The sequence below is a fragment of the Mucor mucedo genome (assembly GCF_025094135.1).
Source record: "Mucor mucedo strain NRRL 3635 chromosome Unknown EV154scaffold_8, whole genome shotgun sequence".
NCBI classification, from domain to species: domain Eukaryota; kingdom Fungi; phylum Mucoromycota; class Mucoromycetes; order Mucorales; family Mucoraceae; genus Mucor; species Mucor mucedo.
In genome coordinates, this window is record NW_026252292.1 from 334,770 (window position 1) to 349,259 (window position 14,490).

General features: G+C 36.8%; 7 protein-coding genes across 7 annotated transcripts; 3 read left to right on the plus strand and 4 right to left on the minus strand.

Annotated features, from left to right (window-relative positions):
• The first annotated feature begins 2,789 nt into the window (after positions 1–2,789).
• Positions 2,790–4,010, plus strand: EV154DRAFT_494212 (uncharacterized protein). The gene is made up of 5 exons (XM_051599875.1): positions 2,790–2,976; positions 3,038–3,145; positions 3,202–3,386; positions 3,456–3,521; positions 3,601–4,010. Exons 1-5 carry the CDS (start codon positions 2,916–2,918, stop codon positions 3,895–3,897), a joined length of 717 nt encoding a protein of 238 aa, XP_051462335.1. The 5' UTR covers positions 2,790–2,915; the 3' UTR covers positions 3,898–4,010.
• Positions 4,011–4,556: 546 nt separating this feature from the next.
• EV154DRAFT_385131 (uncharacterized protein) lies at positions 4,557–4,721 on the minus strand (the record flags this gene model as incomplete). The annotated part of the gene is made up of 1 exon (XM_051595034.1): positions 4,557–4,721. A coding segment is annotated over one exon (165 nt), but the record flags the coding sequence as incomplete, so codon positions are not given.
• Positions 4,722–5,384: 663 nt separating this feature from the next.
• Positions 5,385–5,730, minus strand: EV154DRAFT_412510 (mitochondrial import inner membrane translocase subunit tim10; the record flags this gene model as incomplete). Its single annotated transcript, XM_051595514.1, has 2 exons — positions 5,385–5,541; positions 5,627–5,730. The coding sequence occupies 2 exons, from the start codon at positions 5,728–5,730 to the stop codon at positions 5,385–5,387; spliced, it is 261 nt and encodes an 86-aa protein (XP_051462337.1).
• Positions 5,731–5,800: 70 nt separating this feature from the next.
• On the minus strand, positions 5,801–8,448 carry EV154DRAFT_494215 (uncharacterized protein). The gene is made up of 9 exons (XM_051599876.1): positions 8,049–8,448; positions 7,836–7,984; positions 7,210–7,765; positions 6,931–7,143; positions 6,725–6,869; positions 6,539–6,671; positions 6,403–6,478; positions 6,149–6,332; positions 5,801–6,075 (listed from the first exon to the last, which is right to left on the minus strand). Exons 1-9 carry the CDS (start codon positions 8,370–8,372, stop codon positions 5,891–5,893), a joined length of 1,965 nt encoding a protein of 654 aa, XP_051462338.1. The 5' UTR covers positions 8,373–8,448; the 3' UTR covers positions 5,801–5,890.
• A 93-nt stretch (positions 8,449–8,541) lies between these two features.
• EV154DRAFT_558986 (P-loop containing nucleoside triphosphate hydrolase protein) lies at positions 8,542–10,593 on the plus strand (the record flags this gene model as incomplete). Its single annotated transcript, XM_051605518.1, has 1 exon — positions 8,542–10,593. The coding sequence occupies one exon, from the start codon at positions 8,542–8,544 to the stop codon at positions 10,591–10,593; it is 2,052 nt and encodes a 683-aa protein (XP_051462339.1).
• Positions 10,594–11,227: 634 nt separating this feature from the next.
• EV154DRAFT_412598 (Mdm33 family-domain-containing protein) lies at positions 11,228–12,108 on the minus strand (the record flags this gene model as incomplete). Its single annotated transcript, XM_051595518.1, has 2 exons — positions 11,228–11,652; positions 11,709–12,108. Coding segments are annotated over 2 exons (825 nt in total), but the record flags the coding sequence as incomplete, so codon positions are not given.
• Positions 12,109–12,948: 840 nt separating this feature from the next.
• Positions 12,949–14,481, plus strand: EV154DRAFT_299077 (delta-12-fatty acid desaturase). The gene is made up of 3 exons (XM_051594848.1): positions 12,949–13,431; positions 13,490–13,606; positions 13,671–14,481. The coding sequence occupies exons 1-3, from the start codon at positions 13,084–13,086 to the stop codon at positions 14,373–14,375; spliced, it is 1,170 nt and encodes a 389-aa protein (XP_051462341.1). The 5' UTR covers positions 12,949–13,083; the 3' UTR covers positions 14,376–14,481.
• Positions 14,482–14,490: the final 9 nt, after the last annotated feature.

Genomic DNA, 14,490 nt, shown 5'->3' on the forward strand with positions numbered 1-14,490 from the left:
GATTCTTAGATTGACTTTTTTAAGTAAATTAGCATATTAACAACTGCGAAAAGAGTTTGGATCATAATACCAGCCATTAGAGAAATAAATACTACCAAGTTTGTTTATTTGCACTTTAAATAGAAGGACCTAATTTTTTATACTATAATTTATGACTACTATAATAAGATTGAAGCTTTTTGGATTATAGCGGAATATTAACCTCATCGAAATAAAGGAGTGTTTCAAAAAATGTTTGTTTAACCCATGTTGTACTCATTACCATTCTAAAATGTGCACACACGTACGAATATGCCATATGAAGTATAGTTTGAAGATGCAGTTATTTTCTGTTCACATGCCGCACGAGGGGGAACAGTTTCCATGTTCTGAAATACAGACAAAACCCGAATTGTGAAAACGGCATTTTGATAATGTTATCATAGTATAGGCTTTTTCTCTTATTTGTTGCACTTTTACTTATTTGGGTTGGGAGCAATAAGCAAATTTATCTTGTTGATTTAAAATGAAGCTGTACTTTGTACACGTTATTTATGACGCTTTTGCTTACCCCTCCACCGGTATTCATTCCCTAACCAGCACTCTTATTTACAATGAATAATACACAATATAGCATTTCAAATTTGAAAACCAACAAATCTGTCTAATTAATACCCATGTAGATATGGAATTCTTTGTATTAAAATAATGATTGTACATCTTTATTTACTATCGATATTACGCACTCCTTCTAATTCAGCTAATTCAGCCCCCCCTTTTTTCTTCTTTTTCTCGGTTCCTACTTTTTTTTTTTTTTTTAATGATGCTGTTTCAAAAACTTCTGACAAATTTGGGATTTAGTGTGCTTACAAAATATAGGATTTTTCCTATTTAGGTCAACACCGCCAAGTTTTTTTTTTTTTTTTTTTTTTTTTTTTTTTTTTGGTGGGGGTAGGGGAAAAGGTCATAAGCATGTATGATCACTTGCATTAAAGAAATGTGGTTAAAATTAGTAGATCGTAAAATTACATGCAGTGATTGAATCGGAAGCCTTTTTTGAGCTCCTGTTCCAAGATGAGGGCTTATTATCTGCGCGATGTCCCTTGCAGACCCACTCCCACCCGTGGTGACTGTTCAAATACTAAGTTAACACTATTCTCTAAATGATAGTCCTCTTCAAATCTCATTGTGGTATTCTCTTGTATGACGTATGTACTCGTATATAAATTGTAACATATATACATGTGTTACATCTACGGACTCAAATCCTGAAAATCACCTACCAGTGCACATTTCATTGATTTCGACAGTATAAAATGAAATTTTTTATTCCATGCTTGTCCCCCTTAATAACATCATACTCAATCTAAATATATACATATATATATATATCTGTTTGTCAATACACTTTCTAAGTAAAACTGCAAGGAGCAATGTTTAGAAGAATAGGAACCAACCATACGGAAAATGAAACAAAAGATAAAAGTTGTATAATCGGTATTGCCGCTTGCCTCATGTAGCAATTTAATAACAGTTGTGTACGGACAAAATCCCTTTAAATTTGATTTACTACTTCTTATGAGATTTAGATACTCCGGACGCTCTTTTTTTTCAGTAGGGGACTATCTTCTCTATTGTAGTCTTTAGTAACGCAATGTCAAGCGAGAACAAGGAAAATCGAGCTCAAAATGTTATGAAGTAACATCCAGCTGGTATCTTAAAATATGTTTAGAATGTTTTACAAAGTAGGGGAATAAAGAAATCGCTTAAAAATTTAGCAGACGCTTAAAGGCCTGTCAATATAACAATTTTAAGTTGCAGTGACAATAGCAAAAAATTTCTCCCTCATGATTTATCGGTAATTATAAGCAATATGCTATGTAAAGAAAACCTTTCAGCTAATGACCCCAAGTAGAGAACGAGCTATGATTAGTAAAATTCATCCCCACGCAAACTTTTTTCTTTTTATCCAAAATATCCTGCATCTCAAGTGCTATCCCAAAATTAGATAAAACACGGTTTTTTATTTTTCCTCTTTAACTCCCTGCACAAATGTCATTATCATCTGAATGTCAGATATGCTTGCATTTGGAAGATCGCGATTTATGTCGGAAAAAGGAGGAGGCTTAGAATAGCCGAAGGTTGAACATTTATGGTAAAATGAGCATGGATGGTCTCTCTTTGTTATTGCCCACGCAAAATCGCGATCATTGTTGGAACCAATGGCAGGACTTGTGTGCGCACGCACTGCCTATTTATGGTTAGAAAGTCTAGATAAATAAATGAGCATGGATGGTTTTCCCCCCTCCCGGTTTTCGAAAATAAAGCAAGGAGAAAAGTTATATTCAATTGTCATATTTATTGTGTATGTGGAATCAAAATGATAATAGTTCGATATGTTGAATAATAGTTTCTAAATATATAATAGTAAAAAAATAGAGTTTTATTTGTAACTGTTTTGAAATAGCTCGTTAAACATTAAGCAGATCTGAATCTTCCCCTTCCCCCAACTTTTTTTTAACATGTCACCGGGTACCGCCCTTTTTTTTTTAAAAAAATAAACAAGATAAAAGTCCATAGAATAATATAGATCCTATAGAATAAAGCCTGCGCAGTTGAAAGAAAATTCGAAAATCCGAATGTTTCATTTATCGCTGTATGTGTTACTTCAGACGTCAGCACAGACAATTAAGGGAATTTCTAATCTATCAGTCATCTTTCTTTTTTTTTAAATGAATCAGACAAGTCCTTGTAATCTGGACTGTCTACATCATAAAATAAATCAAAGCATTTTTTTTTTTAAAAAAAAAAGCGAAAGAGTGTGCGAGGTCATCATGGAAAAATGGGACCCCCAGCCTGTATAAGATCTGAGATTGAAATAGCCGTTTGAAATGGGTTGAAAAAATAATATTTGGGCCGACCCTTTTTTTTCTTTCATGTTGACTGGCGCGAATATTTTAGAGTTTCGAACCAAGGGATATACTATCTTGATTAATGGTAAAAGGGAAAAATGAGATTACTATTTAGAGAGAAAAGCTGAAAAACAAATGGGAAATAGGATTAAGTGAGGCCGAATTGAAACATTTACATGACGAAGCCGATACGCTGACGAATTATTTGATCAGTGAAGGCTATGATATAATCAATGACTTTGGGTGTATAGTGGGTAAAAAAAAGCATGTGTTACACTACAATAAATAGATCGTTTACAGATTTGAATAGAACCTTTGTCTTGTGGATTTCTAGATGGGTCTAGTGATTACAATATGGATAGAGACAAATATAGTAAAATCCGCAATAGTATATCATGGAACAATTCATGTGACACAATACAGGCTTCGGATATTGTATTAAGCAAATATGGAAGCACATGGGCATCACTATTACTTCAACAACAAGTGTATTTGGTTAGTTCTGTCTCGTATCATTTTTGTTTTGTATATTGTATTCTAAACATGTGTAATGCAATTTAATAGCTTAACGAGCAGTTTATCATCAAACCGCCATTCAGTCTACTATCGTCACCTTTTGCATGGCACAAGGTTTTTTTTTAAAGTAATCGGTTTTAAAAATTATAGCAAATCACTCATGGGATCTCCTCCTCTTATTGTTTTTTTTTAGGATTCAGATTATTACCAGGATGAACGTCATCGTCAAGAAAGGACAATTGCCTGCTGGACGGCGTTGGACACAGTGAACGAAAATAACGGCACGATAGAAATTAAAGACTTTTTAGGTAATCAAGAAACTATTTGCGTTCCTGCTGGCTCTATCGTATTTATGTCGGATCAACTTTTACACAAGAGTACAGGAAATGCAAGCAGCAAATTTAGAAGAGCTTATATGACTCAGTTCTCTTCCTCTCCTCTTCTTTATCAAGATGGCCAGTGTGTTGCTCTTGCCATCAAATGTGATTAAACAGTCATCATTATTGGCCTCGTTCAAAACTCAGAACAAAATAAAAAGTTTTTTTTTCAGCTTTCTATTTTTACTTTTTTTTATTCAAACTAATAAAAAATTGGGCATTTAAAAAAAAACGAGAGTGAGAGAGACCTAATTCTTGGGATGCGCGTGTGTATGTATATGTACGGGGGTATGGAAAAAGAGAGATGACCAAATGATGAAGAAGCTTAGCCAAATCTGAACAATCACAACATTACAAAAAAAAAGCTTTTTTTTTTTCGTGTTCTTCAATTTTGAAAAACCACTAAAAAATTGTATTTTTTTTTCTATATTTGTTGAAATGATGTACAAAACAATAGCTGAAAGGATTTCTTAACTGATGGTCATTTTCTTTGTAAAAAGTTATTTTATAGAAACAAAATATATATGGTGTCTATTGAGAGAGAGAGAGTCATGCGAATCATATATGCATCAAAAGGGGGATGGGGGGAGAGGGAGAGGGAGGCCTAAGGTGGTTACTATGGCAACGTGATGTAGTAGAAAATAAAAAAGGTAAGAAAGCAATCGAGATGGGGGACCATGAAAACGATAAATAAGCGTTACTATGGCAACGTAGTGGATGAACAAGTTGTAGAGCAAGTTGTTGTTATGGAGGAATCAGTGGCAGGATTAGTTGTGGTAGTGGTAGTGGTAGTAGTAGTAGTAGTGGTTGTTGTTGTATAGACAGTATCTTCTGACTGTTGGGTAAATGATATCAACCTTTTTTTAATACTAGTAGCTGTTTTCCATTCTTCCCATACTTCAAAACGAAAAGAATCGATACGTTCCCTTTTTATCTGCCCAATACTACTTGCCTCCATTTGGGTCAATACAATCATCAGTATTTTACAGAGACGAGTGAATTTACGAAAGGTTGTGTTCAAGTACTGGTTGACTTGCTTTAATAATAGACCGTTACCAAACCTTGAAGTTTCCTTTTCATCTTTTAGTAATTTTGGGTATTGACTGAGGGCAGGACAGACGGAATCACTAAATGATTCAAGATCTCGTACGACAGCCTTGGCTTGATATAAACAACGACAGAAGTCAACAAAGACTCTGTCGGAAGGTGTAGTGTGAATTTTGGAGACCTTCATATTTGTAGAAAAATGGGGAAAAAAATTAAAAAAGGGCGGTCTGACAACAAAAAAAAAAAAAAAAATCGATTAAATAATTTTTTAAAATCCATATTTAAAAGAATCCCCTTTTTTTTTCCCGATCAATTTCAAGAACTTTACGTGTAGAACTTTTAAGAAGTTTTTGAGGATAAAAATGGAAAAAGGTCATTTATTTCGACCCCCGCCAACGTTTGGGTTTAATGTGTATATTATGTCTTTGTATGCAAAAAGGAGGTAACATGACAGGAGTTCAATTGAAATGTAGCATTGCGGTAAATAATTAATATCAACATTATCCATATTTTCTATTTTATTCAACATCAACAAAAAAATAAATAAAGGGGTTTATTGTTGACTCATTTTTTGCATCTTCTCCCCAACTTTACTGTTCGTCTCAAAGAATTTGGCCACACAATTATCAATACATAATGCATCTTGTTGGCTCAAATCACCTTGTCCATTATCTAATTTAATGCACTTTTCGTGGCAAGAGTCCACAATACTACATATCAACTCCCAGTTAACTTTACTATTCTTCTTCATCTACACCACCTTAAACCCTAATCCTAAACACACCCCCTTCTTACCGATTGAACAAATCTGTCACCATTTCAAGTTCTTGCTCGGCTAAAGCAATGTTTTGAGGGTTAATAGTTTGCGATTGTTGCGATCCTCCACCAAAATATGACATTGTGTGTATAATGTTTTATATGTAAAAAAAAAATACAAAAGAAAAAATAACAATAGAAAAACCCATGGTGTTTGATGGACTACAGTAAAAACAGTCACGCATGGCGCATTTATGCTGCTTTGAATTATGTTTATTATTATTAGTTCGATTACGGACATATTCAATGTTGATCGTGTCTTTTACTGATCAGCGCTTCAATTTTCATAGAATTTGCCTGATTCCAAGAAGAGGATGGTGGCTCATCGTCATCATCGTCGATAGTAATAACTGAAGTTTGACCAGCATTCATTTTTTGAATAAAACTAGAGGCATCAGGTGGTGCAATTCCTGATTCTGCAATCGATTCTACACTCACACACACATATAAAAAAATTTAACTCCTTGATTGATTCTTTAAATAGATTGTCATATTACTTACGTTTTTTACGTATTCCTTCCTCTAAAGGGGAGGGTTGAGGTGTAATTTTCCTTCTTTTCCTAGCGTCGACTGCTTGCATTGGGGCTTTCTTTTCGGACAAACCTGCTAATTTGGATTTATATTGACTATACTGTCGACTCATCTCATAAGAGTTCATCCAACCCTCTGGCCAGCACGACAGTAACTATCATGTATATGTCAGTACACTTACACTATGCAATATCAAGCCCAGGAAAAAATAAATAAAAACTTACTCGCTGATACATGAGCTTTCTTGCTTTACCGTCAGAGGCTACACCATCAATCTTGTTTTCGGGATCCTTGTGGGCACTGCTACAAGTTTTAGTCATACCTCCTTATACAAAGAGCCCCTCTTTCCTCCTCACTTACGCTACTAGTTTAGCAATATGAATCGATTGTTCTTCTGACTGGATAATATCATAAAGGATCTTTCTGACCTCATCATTACATTTGAATTTAGGTGTTGGAGCTGAATCATCTTCCGTATTCGCTGGTTCAGTTTCTAAAGGACCGTTAATTTCCAGTTTATGCTTTCTTTTGTTTATTTTCACTTACGAATTTGGGCCAGTTTTTCTTCAAATGATCGCTGTTGCTCAGGCATCATTTTATCGATCGTTTGCTTTAATAGGATGGCTAATTCGTCAATCTCTTGCTGTAACTCATCTATGCGCATCTGTCCTGATTTCGTAGTCAAGAATTTCTGTGGGATTTACATATTGAGCAACAATATATATATATGTATATATTTAGAAAAAACGTACCTTGAGTGTAAATCGGTTGTAAGGTAAGACGGTCATGAGATGGAAAACAAGGTTTTCTTCAATCGTCTTGTATTTACGAAACATGACTAGTCCAGCTTCCAATACCGTAGGTTTAAGTGACAAGGGAAATTTGGCCTTGTTTTGGAAATCCTCATGCACAGCATCTCTTCGTATTTTATCCATTAATATCTCAATTTCAGGATCAAGTGGCTTCTATTTAAAACAGATCAGTTAAAAAGGAAATATTAATTTTTTGCCGTGTGCCTAAAATTATCTTACTAATTCGGGTGTATGGGTCACTTTTTTCTTTTTATCCAGATCTTCTTGCATTAATAAAGAAGGATTAATTAATGGCTTTTCCTCTACTTCTTTCTCCATCTTCTTTCTCTTTTTAGCGGGTTGATCTGCAGCTGACGTCACTTTTCGGTTCAGATTGACATTCGCTGTTGCTTTATTGGGTATTATCTTGACGTTCTTTTCCGCTGCACTGGGTGCCACTACTAGTGTTGGTGTTGATTGGACTGCTGCAGATGTAGATGATGGTGTTGTTGATTTTAATGTAGCTACTGTTGTTGCTGCTGATGATGGTGTCGCCGCCGTTGCTGCTGCTGGTATCGCCGTCTTGGCCGGTGATAACACTTTCTTGCCTTTGCCAATGCCTGCTGCTAACGCTGCCAGTCCAACTGTCTTTTTCACTTCTTCAGTTGGATGATCGTCCGCTGTTTTTTTACGTGCTTTATCTCCTATTGCTTTTTTTGTAGCAGGAGCAGGAGCAGCTGCCTTTGCTTTGGTAGGTGCTCTGCGTTTTGTTGCAGCCGGCTTATTCTTTTCTGATCTATGCTGTTTTATCAGTAAATTAATCTTTTTTTTTTTTAGAACAGCCCTTCCCACACTTTAAAATTTACCCTCCGTGACCATCTAATGGTCCATGATAGACAAAGAATCCATCAAACTCAGGTTGGTGGTATTCATGAGGTTGGTCCAGCAACATTTCACTGTCATCGATAAAAGGATCTTCAAAATCATAGTCATTTGCTACTTGCTTCTTCCCAACCTACCATGATAACAAAAAAGGATTAATGGTGATTGACAGAAAATAAAGATACATGTCTTTTTACAGTAGCGGATTCTTCGTCAGAACCATCGTCGTCGACATCATCTTCATCCATGGCATAAGTCTTTGCTTTTTCCAACAGTTCTTTAAAGAACAAGTCGTCTGCAGTTTCGACGGGTTGGACAGGTTGGACGGGTTGAGCAGGTTGACCTGGGATCTCTTCTGTCTTTTTGAGTTCTTGTTTGTATAACTGACGATAATTGAAGATTACAGGTCGAGGTTGGTCGTTGGTGTTAACATGGATACGGATCGTCTTTTGAGGTCTGTATTGCTTTACAATGGGTGTTTCCATAACTTCGCTCTCATTTATGGTTGCATTGACTTCCATTTTAAAGTATATTTATGAGAAAAAAAGAACGCGACGAACAAAAAAAAAAAAAGAAAAAAAAAAAAAAAAAAAAAAAAAAAAAAAGAAAGACGCTAATTTTCTCTGTCCCTGGTAAAATAAAAAAATAAAAATAATTATAATTTTTCCTCTCTTAATTAAATAATAAATAATGGAAGAAGAAATGCAAGACATGGAACAACAAAGACTGTACAGTGATAATTGTCAGCAAGTATTGTCAGACATCTCGAGTGTCAAGGGGCTTGTGAATAAAGTCAAAGAAATCGAAGATATATATTGTCCAAGAGGTGGTTTAAATCTATTTAAAATTGACGACAACTTGACAGATTCTATGCAAGTCTTGCATACTAAATTATCAGACTGTATCCATCATTTGGACCACTTATCTGAAAGAGTCTCGGACACTTCTTCCAAAGTATTGGTCACTGGCGATTTGAATTCTGGTAAATCAACTTTAGTCAATGCCTTATTAAAGGGTGACATCTTGCCTGTCGATCAGCAACCTTGCACCTCCATCTTTTGTGAAGTCGTCTCCTTTTCTCCCAATCAAGACATGCCAACAACAGTCCATGCTATTAAAGACGTAACAATTTATGACAAGCAAAATGAAGACACATATCATCCTTTGGAATTACGTCATCTTTACAACTTACTTACCTCCGAAGAACAACACTATAAAATGCTGAAGATCTACACCTCGAGAAACGAAAATTTAACCGAGCAATCTTTACTGTATAACGGACTTGTGGATATTGCATTGATTGATTCACCAGGATTAAACACAGATTCCGTCAAAACAACCGCCGTATTTGCTCGTGAAGAAGAAATTGATGTCGTCGTCTTTGTCGTCAGTGCTGAAAATCATTTTACTTTATCAGGCAAGGAATTTTTATGGAATGCTGCTAATGAAAAAACACACATCTTTATTGTCGTCAATCGATTTGACAACATCCGTGATAAGGACCGCTGTAAAAGATTGATTCTGGAGCAAATCAAACAATTATCCCCAGTTACCTATGAACAAGCTGATCATTTAATTCATTTCGTCAGTGCCGAAAATGAAGCCAATTCACCCGATTTTGTCAAGCTCGAACAGAAATTACGTGCCTTTGTTTTAAACAACCGTATCAGCTCAAAATTATTACCCGCAAACACCTACCTGACAAATGTATTGCGCGATATTTATTTCATTTCCACAACAAACGAATCGAGCTCCACTGAAAAGTTTGAGAAAGCTTCGGCTTTGGAATCCGAATTCTTATCCACTTACACGGATTTGGTTCAAGCTGCTGCTGCCACAGAGAAGGAGGTGACCGCATTAAAAGAATCTACCATGACCCACATACAAGCAAATGTAACTACCTCCTTGGAGAGCATCACGCGTGATGGGGAACTGGATACATGTATTCAATCTATCCAATACCCGGGTTTATTACTAACCTGGCAATACGCACAAGATATCGTCGACTCTCTTTCATCCAGATTAGAAGCAAACCTGGAAAAGGTCGAACAACAAGCCAGTCAAGAAGCTATCCATGCCATGCAGGCAATGAATGAATCAACCCGTCAATTGAACACAGATATCACCACCAAAATCCATGAAAATATCATGACCAGTAAAAGTCATCGACCCATCCATATCAAGATAGAAGCGAGAGATTTGTTATTAAATCGAAAGATTGTTGATGATAAAAAGATTGCTATATCAGCTTTAGCTACTGTGAGCGCTACAACCGTATTTTTGAAGGCCATCAATATCAAAGACATTGCTTGGTCTTTGGTATCACGTTATATCAACCCCCTTAACACAAACTCATCACATCGTTTTGCGACATTCACCTTATCTACAGTGGGTATGTTAGGCCTAGGTTGGACAGCTTATTCTTTCGTCTCTGTCATCCCTCATGCCCTTCAAACCAATTTAAAGGCCAAATTCCAAACCGCTGTGAAAAACGAGAACCTCGTTGACAACCAAACACATCGTATCACCCAGGCTGTTGAACATGTCTTGGAAGCCAAACAAACCGAAATTTTGTTCCGTGTCAAGCAAATGATTGCTGAAAAGAAAGAAGAGAAGGATAAATTAGAACAATCCGTGTTTCGATCTGCTACCACTTTAAATCACTTTAAGGCGTTGGTCAGCCAATCTGATGCTTTATTGCTTAAAGTAGAACAATCTTTAAATGTCCCTCAAATTATCTAGAAAAATAAACCGCAAGTGCTGTCACTAATCCACCAGCAACTGCACTTTCTATAGAATACAAAACAAGATCTCGTTTGCTTAATATCACTTGTTCCTCCTTTTTCTTTTCTTTGTAAAATGGCGCTTCGTCAAAATTCGCTGCTGTTAATAATAAAAGTTTACGCAGCTCCTCATTGTCTAATTTAACCTCATTTGTCTTTTTGATTATAGCAGTTTGCACTTTGCTGGATTCTGGCAAAGTTCCTGCTTCTGGTAGTGATGTTGTCTCCGGCATTGATGCTATTTCTGGCGCCGATGCAGCATTTGGGTGGGACGGTGATTCTGGTATTGCTGTTAACTCCCCTTCGGTTTGTGTAACAGCTTCGGGCTGTGATGGCACAGGAGTCTCGTCTTGCATTGCTAGGTCCGAAAGAACAGGAGCTATTGGTACAGGGAATATATTTTCCCTTTGTTGTGAGGATGCTTTCAACGCTTGAACAGTCTCTGGGTCAAACAAGGGGTGTTCAGCCAACGAATTCAACGTCTCCATGACAGCGACCTGCTGCTGCATCAATAGTTTGTCCTTATCATCCAGTGACTGAAAGACATGCTTAAACTTCTCTTCCTCCTCATCCACCTTGGAGACCAAAAGTTCCTCAAAACGATCCGTGAGTCTCTTTCGTTTTCTAGGTTCAAATACGGTTTGAACAGCGACGAATAATAATAAATTGACCACCATGAGAGCCCAGGTACCATAAGTACTGACGCTACGAATTTTATCACTCCATAATTGTTCCTCGTGGTATCTTTCCATAATCGAACGGGCCAATTCCATATACTCTCGATCCATTTTCTTTTCACACATTTGGTACGCTTCTTTGGCTTGCATCTCGGCCTGTGAATGCGCATGTTCAAGTCGATAGAGCTCGGTGAATTGAGTGACATCATCGCCTGTCCATAAATGCTTACGTTGTAAAAGCTCATTAATGCCTCTTTGTGTACTCGAACGTGTCTCAATAGCTTGCTCGTAATTTCTTTTAGCTTCCTGCACTTGATCTCGAGTGCTTTCAAAGAGTTGGGCTAAATTCATATAAGTTTAAAGGCATCTAACATCCCCCCTTTTTTTTGCCCCTTACCTTGGTTGTTGACCTTTTGTTTGACAGCATCGATTTGGTCATAACCTGTTAATTCATTCATGGCACGACTGGCTCTTCGTAAAGCTTCTTTGGAATCACTCACATCGCTCGTGAGTCGTTTCAATTGTTCAGAAGCATGATTGATTTTGGTAATGTAAGGTTCTAAACGAGGTTTCAAGTCTAATTGGACCTTATCGAAATAAGCTTTGGTAGCAGCTAAAGTCTTTTCGACAGACGCATCTTGCAAATGTTTAAAAGGGCTATTGTCAGGTACTGGTTTTTCGGTGGGTTTATCATTAGGTGGTATGGAGGTTGTTAATCGAGCAATATGCTTTGGTGTGTGTCGAAAACGAGCAGGTTGAAAACCCAGTCTAGTGGATCTAAGCAAACGAAAAGACATGAAACGCAGATAGGGTCTCTCTTTCTCTCTCTTCGGCTGGGTGGCCCCACCTTTCTTTTTCTTTTTTTAAATCGAGATTCTGTGTGACCGCTCGTACCTTATTGATGAATTTAGGATTAAGACACTATTCTACAGGTATTGGGATATGGATTTTACCGGGTAGAAGGAGATACATTAAATATGCAGGTCGACTACAGTATCAATAAGAACGGCCAGGGAAAAATTAAAGGAAATATAAAGGGGGAAACAGATGAAACCGATTACTTTTGATATCAGTCAAATGTGCTGACATGCGCCACTTTTTTTAAAAATATTATAAATGTCGTATTTTGACATAGAATAGTAGATGTTTGTATTATAAAGCTCTGGCGTGGTGCATACAAACAGATACTATTACTTTAGCTTGGAATGGTTCTGGTACAATCTTTTTTTTTTAATGCATTATCACTAGATCACTAAACAAATATGCGATAGATACCTTCCAAACGATTTTGAACCAGTACTTAGTATGAGGTGGTGCGCTTCCCGCATATTGAGTGAGCGCTGCACATCATGTCTACACACAGGTCAATAAGCATAGCATATATATCCATTTTTCTTTTTTGTTTTTGCATAGGTTGCATTGTCATTTGATCATACTGAGAAATGGAACTTATACCAATGCATGTAATAATCATTTTGTCAAGATGTATTCTTCTTCTCATGAAGCACTCTTTCAGTTCCAAAGATTATGAGAGAAAGTGACATTTCGTTTAATGTATTAACCATTTGTTATTCAAAAAGGTTATTCTGCATTAAAAGCTTTTGCCACTTTTATACATGTTATGTACGTGTGTCTTTAAGCGACCACCTTGATTTTATCCCTTTTTTATCTAACCCTGCTGTGGTACCATATAATTAGGATATATAAACGAAATCCCACTAAGTCCTTCTTTTTTTTTCTCTCTCTTTTTTTATTATTCACTCATATTAAACATGATAACAGAAGGGAAACTACATGCTATTGCTGGTTCAAAGCAAATAAACATTGATGAAGCCATTGAAAGGAATTGGGAGTTTCCAACATTTACAATAAAAGAAATCCGCGATGCCATCCCATCCCACTGCTTTCGGCGTGATACACAGAGGTCCCTAAGCTATCTCTTTCATGATATTGCATTGATTGTTTTATTAGGGATACTTGCTAGCTATATTGACACATTCAAGTCTGTCATTGTGCGCAGCTCCCTGTGGATAATGTATTGGATTGCACAAAGCAATGTCGCGTTCGGCGCTTGGGTCTTAGGTCATGAATGTGGTCATCAAGCTTTCAGTCCGTCCAAGGTAATTTCCAAAATCTATATACCTTGTATCCTAGACTAAAACATGGGTACAATTATAGGCCATTAATCATAGCGTAGGATTTGTGCTTCACACTGCGTTACTAACACCCTATCATTCATGGAGATTTTCTCATTCTAAACATCATAAAGGTCTGGGACATATGACAAAAGATCAGGTATATACTTTTCTCGCATATAATTCATATACACTGTTTAATTTACTCTACTGTGAACATATAGGCGCATATTCCACCCACTAGATCTGAAGTAGGTTTACCTGCCCTTGATAAAGATCCTCAAGCAGATGGACCGCATGACCACTTTGATGAGACGCCGATCAAGACGCTCTTATGCCTAATTCGAATCCATATTATTGGATGGCCGGTGTATCTTTTAACGCATGAAACAGGACACAAAACAGGTGGCTGGAAATCGCATTTCAACCCCAACTGCGATATTTTCGAAAAGAGCCAATTTCGAAAGGTGGTGGGATCCATCATTGGTATTGTGGCAATGATCGGACTTTTAATAGGATGTGGACAATCCTTTGGATCACTTGCTGTCATCCGATATTATGTTTTACCTTATTTGGGAGTCAACGGCTTGCTGGTTCTGGTCACGTATCTACAACACACCGATCCTAAACTACCACGGTATCGAGACAATGTCTGGAGTTTTCAGCGTGGGGCTGCATTGACGATGGATAGGTCATATGGATTTCTCTTAAACCATTTACATCATCATATTGCGGATACACATGTTGTACATCATTTCTTTTCCATGATGCCTCACTATCATGCTCAAGAAGCTACTCTTCATATCAAAAAGGCCTTGGGTAAGCATTACATGTATGACAATACACCTGTACCACTGGCTTTATGGAAAGTGTGGACACAATGTCGTTTTGTTGAAGATGAAGGGGATGTTGTCTTTTATAAAAATTAAGTATTTTCGTGTAGTAATAAAATGCATTTTCTATTCTTTGTTTTTTTTAGTCATTCTCAGTTAAACGTTGTACAGACATGTTTTAACTTTTTTTTTTCTGTGGTACAGCTAGCGT